The following is a 26,594-nucleotide window of genomic DNA, read 5'->3' as shown; positions in this document are numbered from 1 at the left end:
TTTAATCTGATATTTAATCTTCTGCATTACAGTAAGCCGAAACCAAAATTGAGACATGATTGTTTTATGTTTGTTGCTATTATCTTTGAACTTTGTTTTTTTTTTTTTTTTTTTTTTTAAGAGACAAGGTCTTGCTATGTTGCCCAACTGGCCTCAAACTCCTGAGCTCAAAGTGATCTTCCCACGTCATGCTCCTCCCTTATCACGTCACTATAGGCACACACCACTGCCCCTGGTTTATTTTGAACAGTTCTTTAATTTTTAGGATATTGTTTCAAGTTACTGTCCTTATTGGCAATTTTCCCACCAGTGACCCCTGTACCTTTTTCCCAGCTCCCTCTGCCATGCCCAGGCAACTTTCAGTTGCTGAGCTGAGGCTTTAGAACTTACATACTGCTTAAAAATAGGCAACGGATAAATTGATTTCCATCTCTCTTTTGTTGTTTACCCCTCTACTCTCAAGTAATATTCGTATTTGTGATACATTCTTTAAAAATAAAAGTAAAGAAACTTAAAGTTCTTGGCTCCCTTTTTCATTTTGGTTACCTTAAGGTTTTCTCTAAAGTGATTCTCCCTTCACTTACACCACTGAATTTTTTAAATGTATGATAGAATAAATATATTTTTTACCAATAATGAGAAAATACATGGTTTCCCCTTACAGAATTTCAAAGTTGTTTCCAGAGAGCTCATTTGTTAGGTTTATGTATCTATTTCTGAGGATTAAACTACAATAAGGCAATAATATAGTACACTTCTCTGTCATGCCCTTACGTTGAGTAGTATGTTTGTGTTAAATGTCAAAAAAAATTGATCTAAGCTGTTTTGCATTTCCCCTCCTTGTTTTTACCCCCCAAGTTCCGGTGAAATATTTTTTGAAAAGACTGAGCTTAGTGGAAATATATGTGGTCTATTTTTTTCTTACAGTTGAAAATGGTGAACATGGTTATTTTACAATTCTAAGAAATACATTGATAAGGTAAGTGCAATCAATGATGGAAATAGCATAAGATTTTCTTTCCCTAAATAAGAGTTGGACAGATTTACTTTTTGCCTTCTGTAAATGTAGCTAATTTAAATTTATATCATCAGTCTAGCAATGAAGTAGGCGTTACATGTAGATGATTCTTTCTCCAAGGTTTTGAAGTCATGAGCAAAAGTTACAAAATAATTTGTGTGTCTAGGGATGCATAGGAAAATTAGTCTCTTTACTTTATCATTATACTTTCTATTGAGGTTTAATACTGAAATAACTATGGAAAGTGAAATAGAAGAGACTCTTAATGTAAAAAACATGTGAAAACTATATAAGGGAAGGCTAGTTTTTGAGTCAAAAGCTAGAATTTGAATGTTAAAAGTTGCACAGCCTGGTAGCTGGTGAGTAGGGCACATTTTATGTACTGGAACATAGCAAACAAAATCAATCTTCCTACCAGGTGAGAAAAAAATCCCTAAATTGTTTCTTGCACACCTGCTGAAAAAGAGACGTAAAGCCTATGGGAACAGGACATTTAGGCCATCCTGATTAGAGGACCAGGACTAGTAAAGAGGATCTCTTACTAATGAATTAGAAAAGCAGCCGCAGAGAGGAAATCGTGAAGAAATAGTGTAATAGGACTAGAGATGTTAGTAGGTAAGGAACAGAAAGGGCATCAAAATAATCCTCAGTGTTTTCATGTTGAGACACACTCCTTCCTCTCCCTACCTCACTCCTCATTTCCCACTTCTCTCTCTTGCTTCTCTACATCTTTACCACATACTCTCTTTATCCTTTAGCTTTAGATGTCTGTCTTAAGTTGATACCTATTCATTTTCATACCTCTACCCACTTTCCCAAAACATAAGAATCTCTTTAGCTGTGTAAAGAAAGGTAGTAACATAAATCTGGATAATAATTGGAAATTGTGGAACAAGAAGAAGGTTATTCTCACAAGTGATTAGTGAGGGGGAAATTTTAAGAGTGTCAAACTGCTACCTTAAGAAATACAGTAGAGATGAGAGTGAATTTTGAAATTAAAGAAAGTGGCATGTAATTGATCTTTATTTTCAAAGGAGCAGGTGTTTTCGGTAGGAACTACCTGATAGGATTGATTCAGCAGTTGGGGTTACCAGGCCTCACTTAGTAGAGAAGAGCAAATGCTTGAGAAGGTCATCCTCTGGGTTCTGGGTTTTGAGAATACAACTTCAGGCTCTATTATGAACTATTCTCTTCCTCTTCCATTCTTAAGGTGGAACTTCAAAAGAATAACTATTAATAATATAATCTGCTATGACAGTATATAAGTAGAGAATGTTTAATAAATCCTAATTGCCATTGCATTCCTCTTGTTTTTAAATCTTCTGTGGTACTTGCCCAGTGCTTGACACGGTGGTTTTCTATAACTTGTGTATTTTAAAAGTATACAATCAATAGTTGCCTACATACCTAAAACGCCGTAGAGGGGAAATCTAGTTACTGAGCCAGAGGCTACTTTATTGAGGAGGAGTCTCGCTCTGTTTCCCAGGCTGGAGTGCAGTGGCATGATTTTGGCTCACTGCAACCTCCACCTCCCAGGTTCAAGCAATTCTCTTGCCTCAGCCTCCCGAGTTGCTGGGATTACAGGCGTGCACCACCACACCTGGCTAATTTTTGTATTTTTAGTAGAGATGAGATTTCACCATGTTGGCCAGGCTGGTCTCAAACTCCTGACCTCAAGTGAGCCACCTGCCTTGGCCTCCCACAGTACTGGGATTACAGGCGTGAGCTACCATGCCCACCCGGCCCAGAGGCTACTTTGAATATTCAAAAGTTCACAGCCTGGCAGCTAGTGAGGGGCCTCCCTAGTGTAAGCATTCCAGAGCAAACTGACCATGCCTGCAGGAAGAATTAATACAGCAGACCAGCAAGACTTTTATGCCTAAAAATTCTAAAGTTATATATTATTAAAAAGACGTATATTTAATTTAGCTCATGTCTTTATGACAAAGGCATCTAGTGGATATTTAATAAATATTTGGAAGGAAATACAATACCAGTATTGCAGATAGATGTCTGTAAATCCCAAGTAATTGAAATTTTGCAGGTCAAAGGAATAGTGTTTTCTTCTAAGAAAGAGGCAAGTTCAAAGAAGTTTTTGCTAATTAAGAGACTTACTCCAGGTAAACCAAGGAAGACAATGGAAAGGAGGAAAACTATACAGATATTTTTGGTGAGTGGAAATGGGTGTTTCAGAAATCAAATAGGGAAAGAAAGCAAGAGGAGAAGAGGGGTACAGTATCAGCGATGGGAAATGGAAGAGACAAATTCCTGAAACTGTGGGGAAAGTGTATTGCTAATTACCAAATTATTTTGAGAATGGAGGAGTGGGTTGAATCATAAAAGGATAAAGCATATTTAACTAAATGGAAATCAAGACATTTATAACCTGGAAAAATCAGAATTATGTAGTCATATAGAAGTGAAAGTGATTTTAGTGAAAGGGAAAATCATTATCTAAAATGTTAGATGACACTAACAAAAATAGCTTAACAGTTGTAAATTCACCTTACTTTTACACATTCATGCAAACATTTCACGTAAGTATTCTTCCTTAGAACCTTTAATGATTTTTCAGTGATGCATGTAATATATAATAATTAAAATTAGGCCAGGCACAGTGGCTCACACCCGTAATCCCAGCACTTTGGGAGGCCAAGATGGGAGAATTGCTTCAGCTCAGGAGTTCAAGACTGGCCTGAGCAACATGGCGAAACCTCGTCTCTACTAAAAATACAAAAAATAGTTGGGCGTGGTGATGCATGCCTGTAGTCTCAGCTACTCAGGAGGCTGAGGCAGGAAGATGGTTTGAGCATGAAAGGCAGAGGTTGTAGTGAGCTGAGATTGTACCACCACACTCCATCCAGCCTGGGCGACAAAGCGAGACCCTGTATCAAAAAAAAAAAGAAAAAATATCGGGGGAACCCACCCCCAATATTTCAACATAGGTTTTTTCTGTTTTCCATAAGTGTCAGCCAGCTGAGAAAGAAAGAGAAAGAGTACTAAGAGAGGAATTTTACAGCTGGGCCACCAGGGGTGACATCACATATCGGTAGGACTGTGATGCCCACCCGAGCCTCAAAACCAGCAAGTTTTTATTAAGGATTTCAAAAGGGGAGGGGGTGTACGAAGAGGGTGTAGGTAGGTACAAAGATCACATGCTTCTGAGGAAACAGGACAAAGGGCAAAAGTAGAACTTCTGATAAGGGTCTGTGTTCAGCCGTGCACATATTGTCTTGATAAACATCTTAAACAACAGAAAACAGAGTTTGACAGCAGAGAACCAGTCTGACCACAAATTTAACAGGGTGGAGTTTCCCAATCCTAGTAAGCCTGAGGGCACTGCAGGAGACCAGGACATATCTCAGTCCTTATCTCAACCACATAGGACAGACATTCCCAGAACGGCTGTTTATAGACTTCCCCCCAGGAATGCATTCCTTTCCCAGAGTATTAATATCAACATTCCTTGCTAGGAAAAGAATTTAGCGATATCTTCCCTACTTGCACGTCTGTTTGTAGGCTCTCTGCAAGAAGAAAAATATGGTTCTTTTTGCCCGACCCCGCAGGCAGTCAGACCTTATGGTTGTCTTCCCTTCTTCCCTAAAAATCGCTGTTATTCTGTTCTTTTTCAAGTTGTGCTGATTTCATATTGTTCAAACACATATGTTTTACAGTCAATCTTTACAGTTAACACAGTTATCACAGTGGTCCTGAGGTGATGCACATCCTCAGCTTATGAAGATAACAGGATTAAGAGATTACAGGTGTAGTAAATTATGAAAGTATTATTTGGGAATTGATAAATGTCCATATTAAAATAAAATCTTCACAATTTATGTTTCTCTGCCACGGCTCCAGCTGGTCCTTCCGTTTGGTGTCCCTGACTTCCCACAACAAACTCCCAAGAAATCCTATGCACTCAAGATACCTTTTAGGGTTTCCAATGGTGTATGGTTTCAAAACTGCTGTTCTTTCTGTACTTACTTCCTGTTGAGTTAAAGTGTCTTTGAGAGGCAAGAGAGTATGATGTTTGTTCCTAGTCCACCAGCCTATCAGGCTGGCATGATACATACACTCTATGAGGCTGACGGGCCCTTACTTGATTCTTTTGTCCAGTGAAAATATCTATAACCAGCATCCAGGAGGGATACTGTCAGTGAAACCTGCTTAGCTGAGGACTGGCTGTGTGTGTGCCTCCAGACCAATCATATGTTTGTTTTGAGATACATTTCTCAGAGGAAGGTAATACACACATGCCATGTATTTTCTTTTTGTTTCATACTTTTTCTTCTTTAATTTCCTGGTATCCATTGGTTCTCTCCAGGCAATCGGTGGCATGTTAGCCACAGTGGACACTGCACAGGAGAGCAAGGGGTGGGGGATTAGGGTGCTGCAAGCAGAATAATAAATTTCAGACCCAACCTTATGTCTGTTGAATCAGAACTGCTGAGTATGGGGCTCAGGCTCCCGTTTTTGAATAAGCCCTCAAGTGACTCTGATGCTAAAGTTTGCAAAGCACTTCTCTAGAAGTTTCAGGAGGTCCCAGGGTCAGGCACCTGCTGAGGAGGAAGAGTTGTTCCTGGGATTCCCTGCCTATTCTCAATCAAAAACTCAAACTTAGGAAAACCAGTGAGGTTTGTATTCACCTTACGTCAGGGGTGGGGTTGGAGTGTTCCTTGTTGTGAGCAGACAATTCCTCTTCCTCCTTGGAAAAAAATCTCTATCCACTTTCTACATTTTCACGTTTGTCTCTTCCTCTACACACACCTCAGCTGCTGCTTTATTTCCACATGTCTCATGTAAGGATCTTTTTTTATGTGGTAACCTTGGCTTTTCCCACTGTTCATGCTTCCACGAGTTGGATGTAGGCAATATAGGAGCCCACTGCAAAAGTATAGGTGATACGGTCCAGAAAGAAACCTGAATTTCAGAGGCTTGCTGATGTGGAAGAAAGCCAAGATATTAGACTCGTAGAGCTTCACTCTGCTAGGTAGGTTGAAATCTGGACACCATGACTTCCATAAAAACAGGATAGTACTTCTGAAAACCATCTTAAGTTTAAAATATACTGGGACTGCCTTACCTTTCTTGTTTTTCATAAGTTGTATTCCAAGCTTGAAAAGCTAAAACAAAGGCAAAGAACACTTCCTATCTGTAACAAAGGTGCTTAAGCAGGAGGGTGGTCTCTCTTCCCGGTTCAACACTCCCTCACGAACAGTAGGGATTGGAAATAGGCGGTTTCTCTGTCGTTTCCTCGGAAGCCACCAATACCACTCGTCTGTACCAAAACTCAAGGGTACCTGTGCTCCCCAGTACCCTAGCCAGTAAAGGAGCTGTGACGCGTTCTCAATGCCGCGACTGCCTTGAGCAAAATGAGGGAGATCTTGCAGGAAAGTGCTTTCAGCTCACTTCTACCGGGAATGAGCCCTCTCGTTTATCGCGGACACCGAGGAAACTCAGCGATGGGCTTCGGGGCTGCACTCAGCCTCCTGGCCCACCCAGATCCTCTGACAGCCTCGGGCGCTTGCCCACTTCGCTTGTCCTCCACCTTTGCTGCCACTGCGGCAGGTGCACATCCCACCACGTCCCTGCTTCCCTCTCGAGCTCTTTTCGCAGGTGGTCCTCATTCTCCTCTCCGCCCGTCGTTTCTTGAGTGTCAGAACTGGAACCACAGCATCCCCAAGATGAAATCCATGCTGGGTTTTGCGACCACGGTACTGGCCCAGGTGCCAGCGAGGGTAAGGACCGGCAGCGACCCACGCTCCTGGGTCTTCATTTCTAAGAGTTGGGAATTCCACTTTCTCACCTCCTCACCTGGATCTAAATCCCCTGAGGCGGTACTGACCCTTCTGTTTTAGTATCCATCTATGTTACTCTTGATGGAAGAGTACAGTCCTTGAAGGAAGAGGGAAAAGAAATTTGAGAAGGGAGAATTAAAAAACTTTTTTAGTTTGAAATTATCTCAAGCCTACAGAAAAGTTGCAAAAATTATACAAAGAACTACCATACCCACGTTACTCAGGTTTAGCAAGTCCCAATATTTTGCCACAATGATTCTCCTCTCTCTTTACGCCTAAACACACATACAATGATTTTTCTCATGGACTTTATTATATATTTATTTATTTATTGAGACGGATCTCACCGTGTTGTCCAGGCTGGAGTGCAGTAGTGCAATCTCGGCTCACTGCAACCTCCACCTCCCCAGTTCAAGTGATTTTCTTGCCTCTGCTTCCCAAGTAGCTGGGATTAGAGGCATGCGCCACCACGCCAGGCCAGTCTTTGTATTTTTAGTAGAGACGGGGCTTCACCATATTGGCCAGGCGGGTCTGGAACTCCTAATCTCAGGTGATCCGCCCGCCTAGGTCTCCCAAAGTGCTGGGATTACAGGCGTGAGCCACCCCGGCGCTTCTGTGTTCTTTTAAATCATCCCCATCATTCTGGCACAACAAGATATCTTAGGTTCATCTTGTAGTTTCCCTGGCACAGTCCTGCTGGAGTCACTGTAGTTAACACTAGTAGCTACTTTCTATTAGTATCTCTGGTTCCTTTTAGTAGAGAATGGTATTTGAAAATCAAAATATAGAGTTATCTTGCTCATTGTTTCTGAGGTATTTCTTCCAGGCCCAGTTAGCAGACAGATCTGTAGGGAAAATGTACTTTTTTTTTTTTTTTTTTTGAGACAAGAGTCTCACTCAGTACCCCAGGCTGGAGTGCAGTGGTGGGATCTTGGCTCGCTGCAACGTCTGCCTCCGAAATTCAAGCGATTATCCTACCTCAGCCTCCCGAATAGCTGGGACTACAGGCGTGGCCACCACACCCAATAATTTTTGTATTTTTAGTAGAGGTGGGGTTTCGCCATGTTGGCCAGGGTGTTCTCGATTCCTGACCTGAAGTGATCCACACGTCTCTCAGCCTCCCAAAGTGCTGAGTTTATAAGCGTGAGCCACCGTGCCTGGCCTATACAATTACATATGTATAATTTCTTACTGATGCCTCCAATTCCCATAAACACCAACAGGACTATTCTTTACCTTCTTGCTCTTACAGTGACAGTCTGCTTATTCTCACACACTCATTTTCCCAATCCTAAAATTCTCACAAAATCTCAGAATTCCTACAGCCTTAGTTGTACAAAAAATAACCCTCATACATAGAGTTTAAGATTTGTTTCCTCTTCTTTTTGTACTTACAATTAGAACAACGAACTGCGTAAAGCATTTTCTTAAATTCTTTCAATGGGGTTATGTTATTCTTTCACAATGCAGTTTTAATTTGCCTCTATTTGTATTGAATTTTAGGGTATTTTCACACACACTTGAGTCAGTTTTATTTTTTGACTATGTGAGACTAACATGCTTCCAAGAGTCAAAAGAATACATGTGCAGGATTGTTACATGGGTATATTGCATGATGCTGGGGTTGGGGTGGGATTAATCCCATCACCCGGGTAGTGAGCATAGTATCCAATAGTTAGCTTTTCAAGGCTTTCCCCTTCCTGGCTACTCCCTAGTAGTCCCCAGTGTTTACTGTTTCCATCTTTTGTGTCCAGTTTTAATAATATATGTAAATCGCCTTGTATAACAACATTATTTTAAGTAATCCATCTTAAAATTATGTGAGTTATTTTATATTAAAAACTGATATTTCATCTTTGAAATCTGGTATGTATTTTATACTTACAACACATCTTACCTTGGACTGGGCAATTTCAAGCATTCAATAGCCAATGTGGTAATGGTAATCATATTGGACAGTGCAGATTTAAAAAGATACTTTATATATTTTTAGGTTTTCAAAACTGAGTATGTATGACATGAGGGTGTTTTGTCTTCAAAATTAAATGTTTAATTCCTCAGAAGAATGCTGTGTTAAATGAGCTCATCCTACAGATTATACGCAAAAAAAAAAGTGTTTCAATCATGTTGGTAGATAGTCTGAAGATAGATATGGATATTTAGTTATTTTAAATTCCCACCTTTTCTGTGGCAAACAAAAAAGCATACTTTCTTATTGTGAATTCCCAAGAATCTGATAGACAGCCAGGTTTCTCTGGGTGTGACATGACATAAGGATGAAGGAGTGTTTCTGCAAACTGTCCTAATATTGCTTTTACGGCATCAAAGAGTCAAGATAATCCTCCCCAGCATTTACATGCACACGCACACAGACACAGGCACACACACACACATGAATACACATCAGTTTTATGTGTAACACTTCTCTAGTCTCTCCTTCAGTGAAACCTATTACTCAGTGTTTCCTACTTTTATTCTAGAAATCCCATCAGCCAACTGAAAAGTCTGGCATACAACTTGCAATCTGCCATTTTTAAAATGGATCAATGTTATTTTATTAACATTGGCAAAGGCTCATATGTGGGCAAACCAGTATGAGAAAGAGTTAACAGTCACTAGAAATTTGGTTCCGGGAAATGGGTTTTCTTCTCATCTTACATAGTTCAAAGAACCTGGTCTCAATGTGATAAGTCCCAAGATTCGAGAACTATTTAGGAGCAAACTTGTTCGTTGCCTACAAATATCACGAATAGGTTTGTAATTCCCATATCTCAAAGTATACTTTTTAGTCTTTATCCACCTGCATGTAATGTGTCTCCTACTACTAATGCTTACAAATCCCAGGCTGAGGCCAGGTGCGGTGGCTCACGCCTGTAATCCCAGCACTTTGGGAGGCCGAGGCGGGTGGATCACGAGGTCAGGAGATCGAGACCATCCTGGCTAACACAGTGAAACCCCATCTGTACTAAAAATACAAAAAATTAGTTGGGCAAGGTGGTGGGCACCTGTAGTCCCAGCTACTCGGGAGGCTGAGGCAGGAGAATGGCATGAACCCAGGGGGCGGAGCCTGCAGTGAGCCCAGATAGCACCATTGCACTCCAGCCTGGGAGACAGCAAGACTCTGTCTCAAAAAAAAAAAAAAAAAAAAAAAAAAAAAAAAAATCCCAGGCTGGAGACGGAGTTAATTGCCTGAGTTCTCTGTGTAATATCTTCACAAGCGTGCCCCAGAGATATTTTAAATTTAGCGTGAGCCAAACTAACTCATATTCTCCATCTTTCAATCTTTCTCCCATTCCTAAAAGTTGTTAAAACCTCCCCTTTTCTGTACCTGCTTGTCTTTGGCAATAGCATGTTTGTTTTTCTGAACTACTCTTCAATCCTGTTTCTATTTATCTTTCATCTTACTCTCATAATTCAACCCTCCCCTCCACCCCCAAAGCTGTTTTTCATTTATGCCTTATGAATTCCCTCCCATCTCCTTTTCTCTCTCTCTCCTTTCTTTCCTTCCCTCCCTCCCTCTTTCTTCTTCCTTCCTTCCTTCCCTCTTTCCCTTCCTCCCTCCCTCACTCCCTTACTCCCACTTTGTCTTGCTTGCTTGCTTTTCTCACTACGTTGCCCAGGCTCGAGGGTAGTAGCACAATCATAGCTCCCTACAACCACCCACTCCCAAGCTCAAGCAATCCTCGTGCCTCAGCCTCTGGAATATCTGTGAGTACAGGCGTAAGACACCGTGCCAGCTAGGGACCCTTATGAAAAAATGCTGAGTGCAGCGCTCTCAGGTTTTGTTCTGATTATGGCTTTCCTCCACCAAATCTTACCCTTGATATTCCGATTGAGTAAACAACAAATATGAAGCATTTTAGGCAGGGAAAGGCTGAATTTCAATGGCTTTGTGTCATATCTGGAAGAAATCAAAAGAAACGAAAACCAGAACTTGATTCTTGCCAAGCATAATAGAAGGAGACCCTAAGAACTCAACGTCTTGAAGCCACAATGGAAACTTCTTGTGGTTATTATCTGACACTTTTCTAATCTTTTTTCATTTCAAGTCCTACACAGTATTCTAAAGAATCTGTATCCCCCATTAGTTCCAAATATCTCCTGCTCAGAGTAGCTCTCCATGCTCTATAGTTCTGACCAGTACTACCAGCATGCTCACAGAGAGTCTAAGGAAATGAAATTTACTTCCTGAAAATTATTACAAAGAGGCCTTTTAGGAAGGAGGTGTAGTTCAGTGGTAGAGTGGATGCTTTGCATGTGTGAGGCCTCGGGTTTGATCCCCGGCACCTCCAAGTGATGGTTTTACTCTGGCAGTTCTCTGCCTCCTCACATTTTTCTATCCTATTTCTGCACTTATAGAGAGTAAAAATGTACTCCAATGCATTGCCTTGAACTATCTCCAACCTCTATGCTGTGAGCCTCAACATCACATAAGGCGATTGCGACAGCAGAAGGAAGACAAAAAAGTAACGAGGGGGAAAGAAGAACGGGATCACAACGGGGGTCTCTCGACCCCAAACAAAAGCGTGCACAGGAGGTTTACGTTCGCTCCCTTTTTTTTTTTTTTTTTTTTGTTTTTGAGACGGAGTTTTGCTCTCGTTGCCCAGGCTAGAGTGCAGTGGCACAATCTCGGCTCACTGCAACCTCTGCTTTCCATTTTTAAGCGATTCTCCTGCCTCAGCCTGCCAAGCAGCTGGGATTACAGACGTCCACCACCACGCCCAGCTAATTTTTTTGTATTTTTAGTAGAGACGGGGTTTCACCATGTTGGTCAGGCTGATCTCGAACTGCTGAACTCGTGATCCACCCGCCTCTACCTCCCAAAGTGCTAGGATTACTTACAGGCATGAACCGCCGCGCCAGGCCCTCCATTTTGTACAATGATTAAAGAGACACAAAGACGAAGAAGGGAGAAAAATGCCCGTGGGCATCTTTTTTTCTTTTTAGTTATGTTTGTTTTCTAGGCAAAAGAGCAGAGTGAAAACATCTGTCTGCTGATTTCTCCACCAGTCTCTCCCTGTCGACCTTCACAGGGACACAAGTGCGATCCAATACTGAGACAAGGACTGCTGTGGCTCTCTAGTCGCTTGAGATGGGAGTGGCAGGACGCTGGATGGCCGAAGACTGTCAGGGAATTAGAGGCCTTCAACATGCAAGAAGCAGAAACCAATACGGATCAACATTCCCTACAGATATTCCATAAGACTGATTCATATTCATATTCCTGTATTTCCTCAGTCACTCCAATATTGCCTGGGAACTTCTGGTAACAGCAAACCGAGGCCCCATATGAAAAAAACAGGAAAAGGTTTTGTCACAATGGAAAATACATGCAGAGTAAAAGGTAAGTAGATCACAGTTGTGTTGGGCACTTCCTCTGGTCAAAAAAAGCAAACAAATGTTTCATGTTCTTTCTCGATCCATCTGATTACAACTGTTTTGAGATACATTTTTTGGAGGAAGGTTAATACACACATGCCATGTATTTTCTTTTTGTTTCATACTTTTTCTTCTTTAATTTCCTGGTATCCATTGGTTCTCTCCAGGCAAACAGTGGCATATTAGCCACAGTGGACACTGCACAGGAGAGCAAAGGGTGGGGGATTAGGGTGCTGCAAGCAGAATAATAAATTTCAGACCCAACCTTAGGTCTGCTGAATCAGAACTGCTGAGTATGTGGCTCAGGCTCCTGTGTTTAAATAAGCCCTCAAGTGACTCTGATGCTAAAGTTTGCGAGGCACTGCTCTAGTTTCAGGAGGTCCCAGGGTCAGGCACCTGCTGAGGGGGAAGAGTTGTTCTTGGGGTTCCTTGCCTATTCTCAATCAAAAACTTAAATCACCTAGGAAAGCCAGTGAGGTTTGTAGTTGCATTATGTCAGGGGTGGGGTTGGATTTACCATCTGTTTGTTTGTTTGTTTTTGTTTTGTTTTGTTTGAGAGGGAGTCTTACTCTGTCACCCAGGATGGAGTGCAGTGTTGCAATCTCGGCTCACTGCAACCTCTGTCTCCTGGGTTCGAGCGATTCTCCTGCCTCAGTCTCCTGAGTAGCTGGGGTAACAGGCGCCTGCCACCATGCCCAGCTAATACAAAAATTTTATTTTTAGTATTTGTACTAAAATACTAAAATTGTATTTTTAGTAGAGATGGGGTTTTGACATGTTGGTCAGGCTGGTCTCAAACTCCTGACCTCAAGTGATCTGCCCACCTCAGCCTCCCAAAGTGCTGGAATTACAGGCATGAGCCATCACTCCTGGAAAGGAGACCCTTCTTAACAAAATGCTAAATGAGTTTCTCTGTGTCTCTCCCAATGTCAGTTTTTGCCAACAAATCTTGTCAAATCTTGTTGAGCAAAAAAAAACACAAAGTATTTAGCCAGGGGAAACCTTACTTTTAATATCCTTGCCTCCTAGGGTAAGATATTTCTGAAGGAAATCAGAAACGCCCCAAATCAAGACTTGATTCTTATTACTCATAAGAGAAGACTGAAGCTTTAACAATTAATCTGCTTAGAACTGCAACGTAAACTGCACGCAGCTATTACCTGATTTTTATTTCCACTACTTTTCTTCCATCACAAGCCCTATGCAGAAAAAAAAGTGGTAAGTCCATCTTTTACAGTTAACACGAATAACAAATCATGAAGGATTCAAAGCTTCAGAAAATCAAAGTGCTCTCAGTGAAGAGTTAGGTGTGTAGCTTAGTGATGACCAAGTGCTGGCCAAGGGGAAACCATTTTTTATTTTCTGCTTTGTTTTAACCAAACTTTAGTCAGGCCCCTAAACTTCTTCCATTCTTCTACTATTCTCCTTGCAGGCTCCTGAACTCTGCTTGCCCAAGCCTGGGTAAGCACTAAAAAGCAGACCCTGCCGCTTATCTGCTTATTCTCTTTGGCTGACCACAAGAGAGACACTCGGTGTCAGACCCTGCTAGTCCTATCCCCCTTGCTTGCCCTATTTCCTTTAAAAGTTTTGCTAAAGTTTTGCCTAGCCCTCCCTACCTCTAAAAGAAAAGCGTAGGCCGGCATGGTGGGATCACCCCTGTAATCCCAGCACTTTAGGAATCCAAGGCGAGTGGATCACGAGGTCAGGAGTTAGAGACCAGCCTGACCAACATGGTGAAACCCCGTCTCTACTAAAAATACAAAAATTAGCCAGGCGTGGTGTTGCGTCTGTAATCCCAGCTACTCAGGAGGCTGAGTCAGGAGAATCGCTTGAACCCAGGAGGCAGAGGCTGCAGTGAGCCAAGATCGTGCCATTGCACTCCAGCCTGGGTGACAGAGCAAGACTCCATCTCAAAAAAAAAAAAAAAAAAAGGAAGAGAAAAGAAAAGCGTTTTCTGTTTTATTTTGAGATGCTTAGATTGCTGGGTGCTCTCCTATTGCAATAGTCTTTCTTTTGACATTGTCTCTTCCTATTTTAGCTTGGATTTTTCTTTATATGACAGTGATAGAGGAGCTTGTGTTTTGCATTTTTGAGGCCCTGGGTTCAACTCTGTGTACTTTTATTTTTCACTTTTCTCTGACTCACTCCTCAAATCCACTCCTCAAAGAACTATGATTCAACTCTTCCAACTTTCTTTCATTTCTTCTCTCTCCTCCATTCTCTCTTTCTTCCTCTCTTTCTCTCTCTTTTTTCTTTATTTTTATCTCATTTCTTGATCAAATAAAAAGTAAAAACAAGCCTGGGGTGGTGGTGCACGCCTGTAATCCCAGCACTTTGGGAGGCAGAGGCAGGTGGATCCACTGAGGTCAGGAGTTCGAGACTAGCCTGACCAACAAGGTGAAACCCTGTCTCTACTAAATACAAATGATTAGCTGGGCGTGGTGTCACATGCATGTAATCCCAGCTACTTGGGAGGCTGAGGCAGGAGAACTGCTTAAACTCAGGAGGCGGTGGTTGCAGTGAGCCAAGATTGCACCATTGCATTCCAACCTGGGCAACAAGAGGGGAGAAACTCCGTCTCAAAAAAAAAAAAAAAAAACTAAAGACACGACCCAATTAGTTGCCTTTAATGCTCTCCTATTTGCATTTCCTGTTTCCAGCCTCAGCATCACCCAAAGGAAATGACACAGCAGGAGAGAGAAAGAGGAAGAGAAGAACCAGCTTTACAAGATCTCTGGATCATGTTTCCATGCCAACTGTAAAATTCTTTGCCTTGCCCTAGATCCAAAAGATTTTCTTCCATGTTCTTTCCCAAAAGTTTTATACTTTTACATTTTATGTTTACATCCTTGATCCATTTTGAGTTCATTTTTGTATAAGGCATAATGTTGACATTCTTTTAATTTTTTTATTAAAAAAATTTTTTGTTGATAGCTGGGTGTGGTGGCAGGTGCCTGTAATCCTAGCTACTCGGGAGGCTGAGGCAGGAGAATCACTTGATACCGGGAGGTGGCAGAGATTGCAGTGAGCCGAAATCGCGCCATTGCACTCCAGCCTGGGCGACAAAGCAAGACTCTGTCTCAAAAACAAAAAAACAAAATTTTGAGACAGAGTCTTGTTCTCTAGTCCAGGCTGGAGTGTAGTGGTAGTATCACTGCTCACTGCAGTCTCAACATCTAGTGACCCAGTGGACCCTCCCACCTCAGCCTCCCTGATTATCTGGAACCACAGGCGCAAGCCCACTGTGACCAGCTTTTTTTTTTTTTTCTTTTTCTTTTTGGTAGAGTCAGGATCACCCTTTGTTGCTCAGTCTGATCTGCAACTCCTGGGCTCAAGCAATCCTCCCGCCTCAGTCTTCCAAAGTGTTACTGAGGCTACAGGCATGAGCCAGGGGGCCCGGACTTGCTTCCTGCCTTTCTTATACAATGATACAAGCATACAACAATGTAATACAATAGTCTTGAAGTCAAGTTGACTGTTTCTTCCCCTTATATTTTTATTCTTAATGATTATTTTAGCTGTTCTAATTCCTTTAACTTTCTACATAAATTTTAGAATAAAAATCTTGCTTGGATTTTGATAAGAATTTCATTGAATCTATATGTCAATTTGAGGAAAACTGCCATCTTTACCATGTTGAGTTTTGCAAACTCTTAACACTGTACATCTCTCCATTTATTTAGTTTTTTTTTGTATTTTTGGCTTTTTTAAACTTATTTCTTCAGCATTTTGTACATTACATCGTGTGAGTTTCTTTTTTTTTTAACGGAGTCTTGCTTTATCACCCAGGCTGGAGCGCAATGGTGCAGTTCGGCTCACTGCAGTCTTTGCTTCCCGGGTTCAAGCAATTCTCCCACCTCTGCCTCCTGAATAGTTGAGATTACAGGCATCTGCCATCATACCTGGCTAAGTTTTGTATTTCTGTAGAGATGGGGTTTCACCATGTTGACCAGGCTGGTCTTGAACTCCTGACCTCAGGTGATCCACCTGCCTCGGCCTCCCAAAGTGCTGGGATTACAGGCTGGAGGCACCACGCCCGCCTTACATTGCATTGTGTCTTTTTCAGCATTATTCAGATTTTGTTAGATTTATGACTAAGTATTTCCTTTTTGTCAGAGATTATACAGTTACTGTCTTTTTAAAATTATTCTTTTTTTCACGTTACTAAATTCTCTCCCTTAATATGGCAACATTCAGCAGCTTATGCTACTCTTTTATCCTTTGGTTGCCAGTGACAAACAATGCAGTAATAATGCCTCTGGTTTCAGTTCCTCTTGGGTGACATTTGTTAGCTGAGAGAGAGACCTGGTGCTTTAGCTGACATTTGGCAGCCCAAGAAGTGCACCAACTGCTCCAAAGTATCCCTCATGTTCTAGAAACAAGGCTTTCAGTTGACCTTTTGACCAAAAATCCGGTGCATATGCCAAAAGTTTCATTGACAGGGTATTCACACATAAAATATTTCCAACAAAGACAACTCTGTTTATTTTCTCATTAACAGCACATATTCGTGCCACAGAACTGAAGTTATTGGTGATAGTAACTAAAGTACCTCTTGCCAGATCTTCTTCACTAACAGATTCTCGCTTCTCCTTATAAATCATATTCCTAAAACTAGATGCTACAGCCCAACCTGGCAAACCAAATCTTTCATGATCTCCTCCAGAAATATCATGGGCCAGCTTGTGTGCTGTCACCTTTGGAATGCCATTTCAAGAGCCTCTTCAAAACTCTTACAGCCAGTCAATAAACTACATAAACCCAGAAAGGTACCCTCCCCAAGGCTTGTCCCAGTCATTCGTTTATAGATGTCTTTGGAATGGACTGCTAAAATACTGACTCCTGAGCCAGTGTTCACTACAAGCAGTGGGTAGGGATCATCCAGGTTAAAAGGAATCTTTTGGCATTGCTGAGGTTCTGTGGCATTAGCTAAACAATAACACTCCGCATGTCCATTGAAACCAACAGTCTATATACAGCAAGCCCTTTACAAGGCAGTCAAGTTCATCCAGTTTGTGCAGGTGGAGGTTTCCAATTGCGCGAAAATCTTTTTCAAACTTGTAGGCACCACCTCCTGCAGCACATAGCACCGTTTGCAATGTTGAGAAGTTTTTATCTCTTCCCATCTGGATAAAAGTAGGCAGGTCCTGGGTTGGAAACCTGATAAAGTGCAAGTTCCCTCTTCGACCAAAAAGTGTTAAATCTTTCAGTTCAAGGTGTACATCCCTAATGCCGGTGGATCCATATGCTACATTAGAAATCAAATATTTTCTAATACTTTTTAAACTCTCAACTTCTTGTTCTTCCTCTGCTGTGATAGCAATAGGTTCAAAGTACGAGAGTTTTACTAGAGTTCCCCCAATGTCCATGCCAAACCATGGGAGAGAGGGTTTCTTGACATCTTCGATCTTCATGGCCTCGGCCCGAGGGGCAAGGGACGGCCTCGGGTCCGGAGCACTGAAAGCAGAGGCTGCAACTCCGGAGGTGGCTGGGCCGCTAGGTGAGGCCCCGCGGGTTCCTCCCCTCAGGCTGGGCGGGGCGGCAGCGCCTGAGGGGATGCCCGGCCCACAGGGTGGTCCCCCACCCCCGCGAGGGGCGGCTGGGACGGAGCAAGCTTGGGAAGGCCGACTACCTGGTGGCTCCGGCCCCTGCCCACACACAAACACGCAGCCACTCCAAACAAAAGGCCCCTGTCCCGGGAGCCGCCACCGCCGCCCTAAAAAATGTATTTTTTAAATTATGTTTACTTGACACATAATGATTGCACATATTTGTGAGGCACAGAGAGGTGTTTTGATGCGTACAATGTATAATAATTAAATACGGGGAATTAGCAAATCCATCGCCTCATATAGTTCTCATTTCTTTGCATTGGGAATATTCCAAATTTTCTCTTCTAGCTATTAGGAAATACAGGGTATTACATTTTAAATTTCACTCTCCACATGTTCATTGCCGTTATTTGGAGATATAATTTATTTCTGTAGACTTTTATCCTGTGACCTTGCTGTATTACGTTTTTAGTTCTAAGAGGTCTCCTCCCCTCCCCCCATAGAGGTTTTTGTTTGTTTTTTTGTTTGTGTTTGGTGAGACAGGGTCTCATTCTTCGCCGAGGCTGGAGTGCAGTGGTGCCATCTCTGCTCACTGCAACCTCCGTCTCCCGGGTTTAAGTGATTCTCATGTTTCACCCTTCCAAGTAGCTGAGATTACAGGCATGCGTCACCATGGTTGGTTAATTTTTGACTTTTTAATAGAGACGGGGTTTTGCCATGTTGGCCATGGCTGGTCTGGAAATCCTGGCCTCAAATGATCCGCCCACCTCAGCCTCCAAAAGTGCTGGGATTACAGGCGTGGGCCACCGCGCCCAGCCTCCCTTATGCTTTTGATGTCCTCTGAGTCTACAGTGATCTCCTCTTTTTATTCCTGATGTTGGTAAACTGTGTCATCTCTCTGCTGAAAATTTCTATCTTGCTAGAGTTCTTCTTTTATTGATCCTTGAAAGGAACTAGATTTTTGTTTGTTTTTCTATTTTTTGTGTATGTGCGTGTGTTCCATTTCATTGATTTCTGCTTTTATTTTTTATTATTTCCTTTCTTCTATTTGCTTTGGGTTATTTTGCTCTTTTTCCTGCCTGGTTTCTTCAAGTAAAAGTTTAGAGGACTGATTTGGGGCTTTTTTCTTTTCTAATGTGTGCACTTAGTGCTGTATGTTTCTCTCTCAGCACTCCTTTAGGATGTCTTGGAATTTTTAATATATTGTATTTTCAGTTTTATTCAGGTTAACTTATTTTTCGATGTCTTCTAAGGCTTTCTCTTTGTCTTATGAACTGTTTAGTAGTGTGTTGTTCATTTTCCAAGCGTTTGGATATTTTTCTGTCGTCTTTTGTGACCGACTTTTAGTTTGATTTCATTGTGGTCAGGGATCATACCATATTGGTTAATTCTTTTAAATTTGTTGAGGTTTGTTTTATGGCCCAGGATATGTTTTACCTTGACCTATAATCTGTGTGGATTTGACATGTGTGTTCTGCTCTTCTTGTGTGGACTGTTTTATAAATGTTAACTGAATTCTGGTGGCTGAAGATGATTTTGAGTTTGAGTTTTCAACATTCTTTTTTTTTTTTTTTTTTTTTTTTTTTGAGATGGAGTCCCACTCTGTTGCCCAGGCTGGAATGCAGTGCTGTGATCTTGGCTCACTGCAAGCTCTGCCTCCTGGTTTCATGCCATTCTCTTGCCTCAGCCTCCTGAGTAGCTGGGACTATAGGCACCCAGCACCATGCCTGGCTAATTTTTTTTGTATTTTTTTAGTAGAGACTGGGTTTCACCATGTTAGCCAGGTTGATCTTGGTCTCCTGACCTCATGATTCCCCTGCCCCAGACTCCCAAAGTGCTGGGATTACAGGCGTGAGCCACCACACCCGGACTAATTTTTCAACATTCTTGCTGATTTTCTGTTTAGTTGTTCTATCAATCATTATGAGAGAAGTTTTGAAGTCTCCAAAGTAATTGTGGATTTGTCTATTTTTTTTAAAGTTAACTGTTTTTTTCTCTTTACATATGTTGCAGCTCTGCTGTTTGGTGGATACATATTTAGGATTGTTATGCCTTCTATTTCTTTCCCTGTCTCTGTCTCTTCTTTCTTTTTCTTCTTTATTTATGCAAGAAAGAACAAATTTCCTATTACTTTCCCTACCAAGGCAGTCTCTCATCACTTCCTGACTCTGAGAATTAAATTCTGTTTCCTTCAGATGTCCTTAGTTGATTGACTCACAAACAGGGAGTGTAACCAGGAAAATAGAATAAAACACCTGTTAGATTTGAATACATACTGAGAAATTTGTATCTTTGTCCCCGCCTGGAAACATTTAAAATGGAATGGGAACCACCTGAGAAGCACATATTGTCCACATCTTGGGATCATTTCCGAACATGTTGCCTCTTCAACCAAACAATCAGCAACAGTGGAATATGCCGAGACCAGCTCAGTCAGGGAGACCCTAACCCAGGGGCAATACAGGAATTAAAGACACACACAGAAATATAGAGGTGTGAAGTGGGAAATCAGGGGTCTCACAGCCTTCAGAGCTGAGAGCCCTGAACAGAGATTTACCTACATATTTATTAACAGCAAACCAGTCATTAGCATTGTTTCTATAGATATTAAATTAACTAAAAGTATACCTTATGGGCAATGAAGGGATGGGCTGAATTAAAGGAATAGGTTGGGCTAGTTAACTGCAGCAGGAGCATGTCCTTAAGGTACAGATAGCTCATGCTATTGTTTGTGGCTTAAGAATGCCTTTAAGCGATTTTCCACCCTGGGTGGGCCAGGTGTTCCTTGCCCTCATTCCCGTAAACCTACAACCCTCCAGCTTGGGCATTAGGGCCATTATGAACATGTTACAGTGCTGCAGAGGTTTGGTTTATGGCCAGTTTTGGGGCCAGTTTATGGCCAGATTTTGGGGGGCTTGCTCCCAACAGGAATATACACACACACACACATATATATATACACCCACACACACACATACACATATATATAAGTATATATATATATACATACTTTGAGATATATATATCTCAAAGATTATTTCTATAAACTATTTGATAATGATTTTCAGACATTATATCTTTTTAATCCCTACATTCATCATTGTGTATTTCTTAAAACAAGATCAATTCCTTAACACAGAACAATATCAAATTCAGTAAACTTAACGTTGATAAAATAGTATTATCTAATATACAATCTTTAAAAATTTAACTAATTGTATCAATACAATCTTTTATAGAAATTTCTCTCTCAAGCTAGGAGCCATTTCACAGACACATATGAATCTAATTGTCTTGACTCTTTAGTCTCCTTTAATTTAGAACAGTTGCTCAATCGTGTCTTTCACAACATTGATGTTTTTGAAGAGTATATGCCAGTGGTTTTATGGAATGTTTCTTAATTTGTGCTACTTATGATAAGATTAAGGTTATGGAAACTGGGAGAAATGTCACAAAAATCATGTTATCCTCTATCACACCAAGAGGCATGTGATGTCAGTTTTCCCCATTATTAGTGAAGTTAGCTTTGATCATTTGGTTAAGTTTGTAGCTGCTATTTCTTCCCTGCAAAAGTATCATCTTCCCCATTGTAATCAATAAGTAAGCTCTAGGGAAATACTCTGAGACTATATAAATATCCTGATCCTCATGAAAATTTTACCTATACTTTTAGTATTGACTTATAAATTATGTCTGCACTTATCAGCATTCTGATGGTGTCCAGATTTTCTAATTTTCTAATGGGGATTTTCAAATTTTATCCTTCCTTCCACATTTATTAGCTGGCATACCACTGTAAGGAAAATCTTCCCATCTTCCATATTTATTTATTTAAGTTCCCAAGATTGATAATCATTTATTGTCATCATTAATGCTCAAAGTGTGTCAGATTTGGTCAATGAGATTCCCTTCAAGCCCACTTCTGTGTTCTTTTTAATCATCCCCATCATTCTGGCACAGCAAGATATCTTAGGTTTACCTTGTAGTTTCCCTGGCCCAGTCCTGGAGTCAGTGTAGTTGACACTAGTAGCTACTTTCTATTAGTATCTCTGGTGCCTTTTAGTAGGGAATGGTATTTGAAAATCAAAATATTATTATCTTTGTTCATTGTTTCTGAGGTATTTCTTCTAGACCTAGTTAGCAGACAGATCTGCAGGAAAATTTTACTTTTTTTTTTGTTTTTTGAGAAAAGGCTAAGTTGCCCAGGCCGGCGTTCAATGGTGGGATCTTGGCTCACTGCAATGTCCGCCTCCCAAGTTCAAGTGATTCTCCTGCCTCAGGCTTCCGAGTAGCTGGGACTACAGGCACACACCACCACATCTGGCTAATTTTTGTATTTTTAGTAGAGACGGGGTTTCACCATGTTGGCCAGGCTGTTCTCGAACTCCTGACCTCAAGGGAGCTGCCCGTCTCAGCCTCCCAAAGTGTTGGGATTACAAGCGTGAGCCACCGTGCCCAGCCTGTAAAATTACATATGTATAATTTCATACTGATGCCTCCAATTCCCATCAACACCAACAGGACTATTCTTTACCTTCTTTCTCTTACAGTGACAGTCTGGTTCCAACAACACACCTGCTCACACACACTCATTTTCCCAATCCTGAAATTCACACAAAATCTCAGAATTCTTACAGCCCTAGCTCTACAAAAATAACCCTGATACAGAGTTCAAGATTTGTTTGCAATTCTTTTTAATCTTACAATTAGAACAACAAACTGTATAAACCATTTTCATAGATCAGTTCGTTACTTTTCAGTTGGATTATGTTATTGTTTCACAATGCAATTTTAGTTTGCCTCTATTTGTATTCAATTTTAGGGTATTTTCACACACACTTGAGTCAGGTTTATTTTTTGACTATATGAGACACCAACATGCTTCCAAGAGTCAAAAGATTACAGAAAATTGTGATCAGAAAATTTGCAAGAGAATGTCGTATACCAGGACACATTCAAATGATAGAATGGAAGTATGCTCCAGGAAGTCTAACATGATGGAGAGCCCACCTTGGGGTGAGTTGATCTTGGGCTGACGACAAATCAGGAACAGTGCCTTTATTTTTACCACTAAGCTACATTTTGTTGTTGTTCTTGTTGTTTTTGAGACGGAGTCTCACTCTGTCACCCAGGCTGGAGTGCACTGGCATGATCTCGGCTCACTGCAACCTCCGCCTCCTGGGTTTAAGCAATTCTGTACTTCAGCCTCCCGAGTAGCTGGGATTACAGGCGCCTGCCACCACGCCTGGCTAATTTTCATATTTTCTGTAGAGACAGGGTTTCACCATCTTGTCCAGGCTCGTCTTGAACTCCTGACCTTGTGATCCACCCGCCTCAGCCTCCTAAAGTTCTGATTACAGGCATAAACCACCATGCCAGGCTAAGCTACCTTTCTTTTGGTATAACCGTGCCTAAAAGAGGAAGCGCTTCATGTAGGGAATTAACCGCAGAATTGGAAACATCATGATTATCCTGACACAGAGGGCAGGCTCAGATATTGGCGGTCACCAAAGGGTTTTCTGAAGGATCTAGGTTGCCGAGGGGGTAGAACTCATTGGTAGAGCATGCATGAGGCCCTGGGCTCAATCCCCAGTACCTCCAGGTTTTGTTTTCTTCCCCAGGACGCCAGGAAGAAGCGGTCCATGATATTCCCCAACTTTGGAATTTTCTGTCAAGGTGAATTGTGCTGGCCTCTGCATTTCTCTCTCATACACAGAGGTGACTCATGTTTACTCACTTGAGGTTATTTGCTGCTTAGGATTATCCACCTATTCTTTCTAAGCAGTCCCATCAATCACTAACATGGAACACGCATGGGGCAAACAAGTAGTATTCCTGGCCATCCAGCCTATTTCTAGCTGTAAATGAAGTCATCAGAAACCATAGAACTGTGTGGCCCAAGTCTGATTTCAGATCAGAAGCTAAAAGGCTTAAGTCCTTTTCTGTTTCCTTTTCTAACTCCCCCTAACCAGGTTGCAGAAGCCCTACAAGCTTTCACTAAAAGATTACACTGCCAGGGGTTGACTATTTGATGTGCTGGTGGTCACTTTTTCCATTGGAGATCCGCAAACTCTGAAACTTAAACGATTTAACTACAAACACACAGCAAATGATGAAAAGATAGCAGTCACCTCAGCTGAAATTTGGTGGAAGTAAAAAGTACTTCTTTGGGTCCTCTGAGGAAGCTTCTGGTGTGAGATGCAAACACTCTGAACTCCAGGGGTCAAGGTCAGTCAGTATTGGAGAAAGTTCATTTTGTTGTTTTAAATAAATAAAAGTAATGAACGCTTATTCTTCCAATCCCAAAGGATCCTTTTGTACCTCACTGTACTTACTCTCCAGGATTGACCTCCTTCTAAGCTAGGGAACAACCCATACCTCCAGATTAGAGCTCTTTGTGGTATCACTGTGATAAGCAGAAATCCACAGGGAAATACTCTGCAAGCATGTTAATACTATCTTGTTAAAAGAAAGTCTGCTTTTATTTTCAGCTCTATTTCATGCCAGCAAAGGAAAAAAAAAAGTTACTCAACACTCAGAAGGCAGAAAAGCGACCTCTCTCTCTCCATCTGCAGAAGCCAAGCAAGCGTGTGGGCCTCCGTATGCATCCTTTCTTTTACTCACTTTCTAAATGCTGTAATGGCTACCATCTATCAGGTGGTCACAAACCATCTCTAAAGTCAATCTGAGGTCAACCCACTCGACTTGTGAGGGATCCACCTATACTGCCTCTGCACCTGTAATATGAGTAAGGAGACGACGGTGGCTGCACACGTAGTTAACACCGATTGTACTGTGACTCCGCCTTTCCGAAGCAGCTCTCAGGCTCTTTAGAGACCTTTAGAGCCAAGCTGGACGTGAGGCATAAAGGAGCTCTTTGCAAACGCCAGGGGGAATTTCTTCAGGGTTAACTTAACTTTCAATTGGCTTCATTCTAAGAGAAATATGTGGAGCAAACGGGAACTTTTTTTTCTCATCTTTTGCATTTCAAGCAAAAACTAATAAAATTAGATGTTTCCACCGTCATGCTCAGTCTCAAAGCTGCCAGCAGATCCCACTTCTAACTTTTAACACAGGCACTCAGGAAATCGGGAAATCCCTGCAGCTCCCTCAGAAGCTACAGTATCAGCAGTTCCTGAAGTGCAAAGCAAAACCCAACATCACGTACTCCTCCAAAGAGCTCAGCCTGTCTGTTGAGCGACGGAAATAGCGGCGAGGTGCTCTGGAAGCCATGACAGCCTGGCCGAAATGAACCAGGTCCCCTCCTGGTCGAGCCTACCTCCCTAGGGACAAGAAACGTACCTCTCTTCCCTCATACCCACAGGAAGCAACGGAGGGATGTGGCGCTTAGACTCACTCTACCATCCAGTCCATAGAAGTCCTGATAATCTTCAGGATGCAACAGAGCGAGACTCCGTCTCAAAAACAAAACAAAACAAAACAACCCTAAGGAAGAGAGAGAATGTACTGGAGGATAGGAAGTATCTAGGAGAACCTTCTTTTTTTTTCTTGTATTTAAGTTTAAGCCTTCATTTATATAAAATAAAACGCATGAAACCTATTCAACTTATGGCTTATTATATATATAACCAAAACTCAGACCAAGATACTGAATTTTTCAGCAACCAACAGCTGCCTTTTGCCCATTTCAATTATCCTAACTCTGACCTCCACCTCCACAGATTATTTTTCTTATGTTTTAAATGGATCATATCAAATGATGGTAGTCTATTTGGGGCTGCTACAAAATCACTCAAGACTGGTATATTGTAACGAACAAAAACTTGTTTCCTTCCTTCCTTCCTTTCTTTCTTCCTTCCTTCCTTCTTCTCTCTCTCTTTTTCTCTCTCTCTCTCTCTTTCTCTCTCTCTCTCTTTCTTTCTTTCTTTCCTTCTTCTTGACAGACTTTCACTCTTGTTGCCCAGGCTGGAGTACAGTGGCGTGATCTTGGCTCACTGCAACCTCTGCCTCCTGGGTTCAAGCAATTCTCCTGTCTCAGCCTCCTGGGTAGCTGAGATTACAAGCGAGTGCCACCATGCCTGGCTAATTTTTCTGTATTTTTGGTAGAGATGGGGTTTCACCATGTTTGCCAGGCTGGTCTTGAACTCCTGACCTCAGGTGATCCATCCATCATGGCCTCCCAAAATACTGTGATTACAGGAGAGGGCCATGGCACCTGGCCCAGAAACTTATTTTCTTACAGTTCTGGAGGCTGAGAAGTCCAAAATCAAGGCACAGGCTCTGGTGTCTGGGAATGGCCTTTTTGTTGTGTCCTCACATGGCAGAAAACTGAGGGCAATAGAGAGATGAACTTCCTTTGTCAAGTCTTATTATAAGGGTACCTAATATTATTCATGAGGAAGGAACCCTCATGGCTTAATCTTCTTAAAGGCCCTATCTCTTACTAAATCATGATGTAGCCTAGATAAATTCTTAAATACGCCAATGACATTGGTACTATTTATTAGTTTTACTATATTTACCAACAAGGAAGCTGAGACTTAGAATGAAGTGACCTGCCCAAGTTCACAGGATGAACTTGGGGGGCAGTATTATGAGTTGAATTGTGTCCCACCAAAATTTATATGTGGAAGTCCTAACCCTTGGTACTTCAGAATATGACTCTTTGGAAATAGGGTCATTGCAGATGTAACGTTAATATGGGTTACAGTGTAGTAGGAAAGGCTCTTACTCTAAGAGGACTGGTGTCCTTATAAAAAGAGGAAAATTCAGAGACACGTGTGCGGGGAGAATGCCCTGTGAACCTGAAAGCAGAGTTTCTACAAGCCAAGGAATGCCAAGCATTGCAGCAAACTGCCAGAGGCTATAAGAAAAGGATGACATATT

General features: G+C 41.7%; 1 protein-coding gene and 1 pseudogene across 1 annotated transcript in view; one reads left to right on the top strand and one right to left on the bottom strand.

Annotated features, from left to right (window-relative positions):
- Positions 1-25,308, top strand: part of LOC101177327 (septin-7-like) — a 43,141-nt gene extending 17,833 nt beyond the window's left edge. Inside the window, exons 9-14 of the mRNA XM_030808404.1 lie at positions 928-979; positions 11,850-12,160; positions 13,225-13,413; positions 14,856-14,953; positions 23,369-23,975; positions 24,239-25,308. Of these exons, the coding sequence (XP_030664264.1) occupies positions 928-979; positions 11,850-11,874 (77 nt within the window). The 3' untranslated portion in view covers positions 11,875-12,160; positions 13,225-13,413; positions 14,856-14,953; positions 23,369-23,975; positions 24,239-25,308. The remainder of the gene's footprint in view (positions 1-927; positions 980-11,849; positions 12,161-13,224; positions 13,414-14,855; positions 14,954-23,368; positions 23,976-24,238) is intronic.
- LOC100579932 lies at positions 16,505-18,251 on the bottom strand (annotated as a pseudogene).
- Positions 25,309-26,594: the final 1,286 nt, after the last annotated feature.

Source organism: Nomascus leucogenys, unplaced genomic scaffold (genome assembly GCF_006542625.1).
Source record: "Nomascus leucogenys isolate Asia unplaced genomic scaffold, Asia_NLE_v1 Super-Scaffold_573, whole genome shotgun sequence".
NCBI lineage: Eukaryota > Metazoa > Chordata > Mammalia > Primates > Hylobatidae > Nomascus > Nomascus leucogenys.
This window is presented reverse-complemented; position numbering and strand designations above follow the sequence as displayed.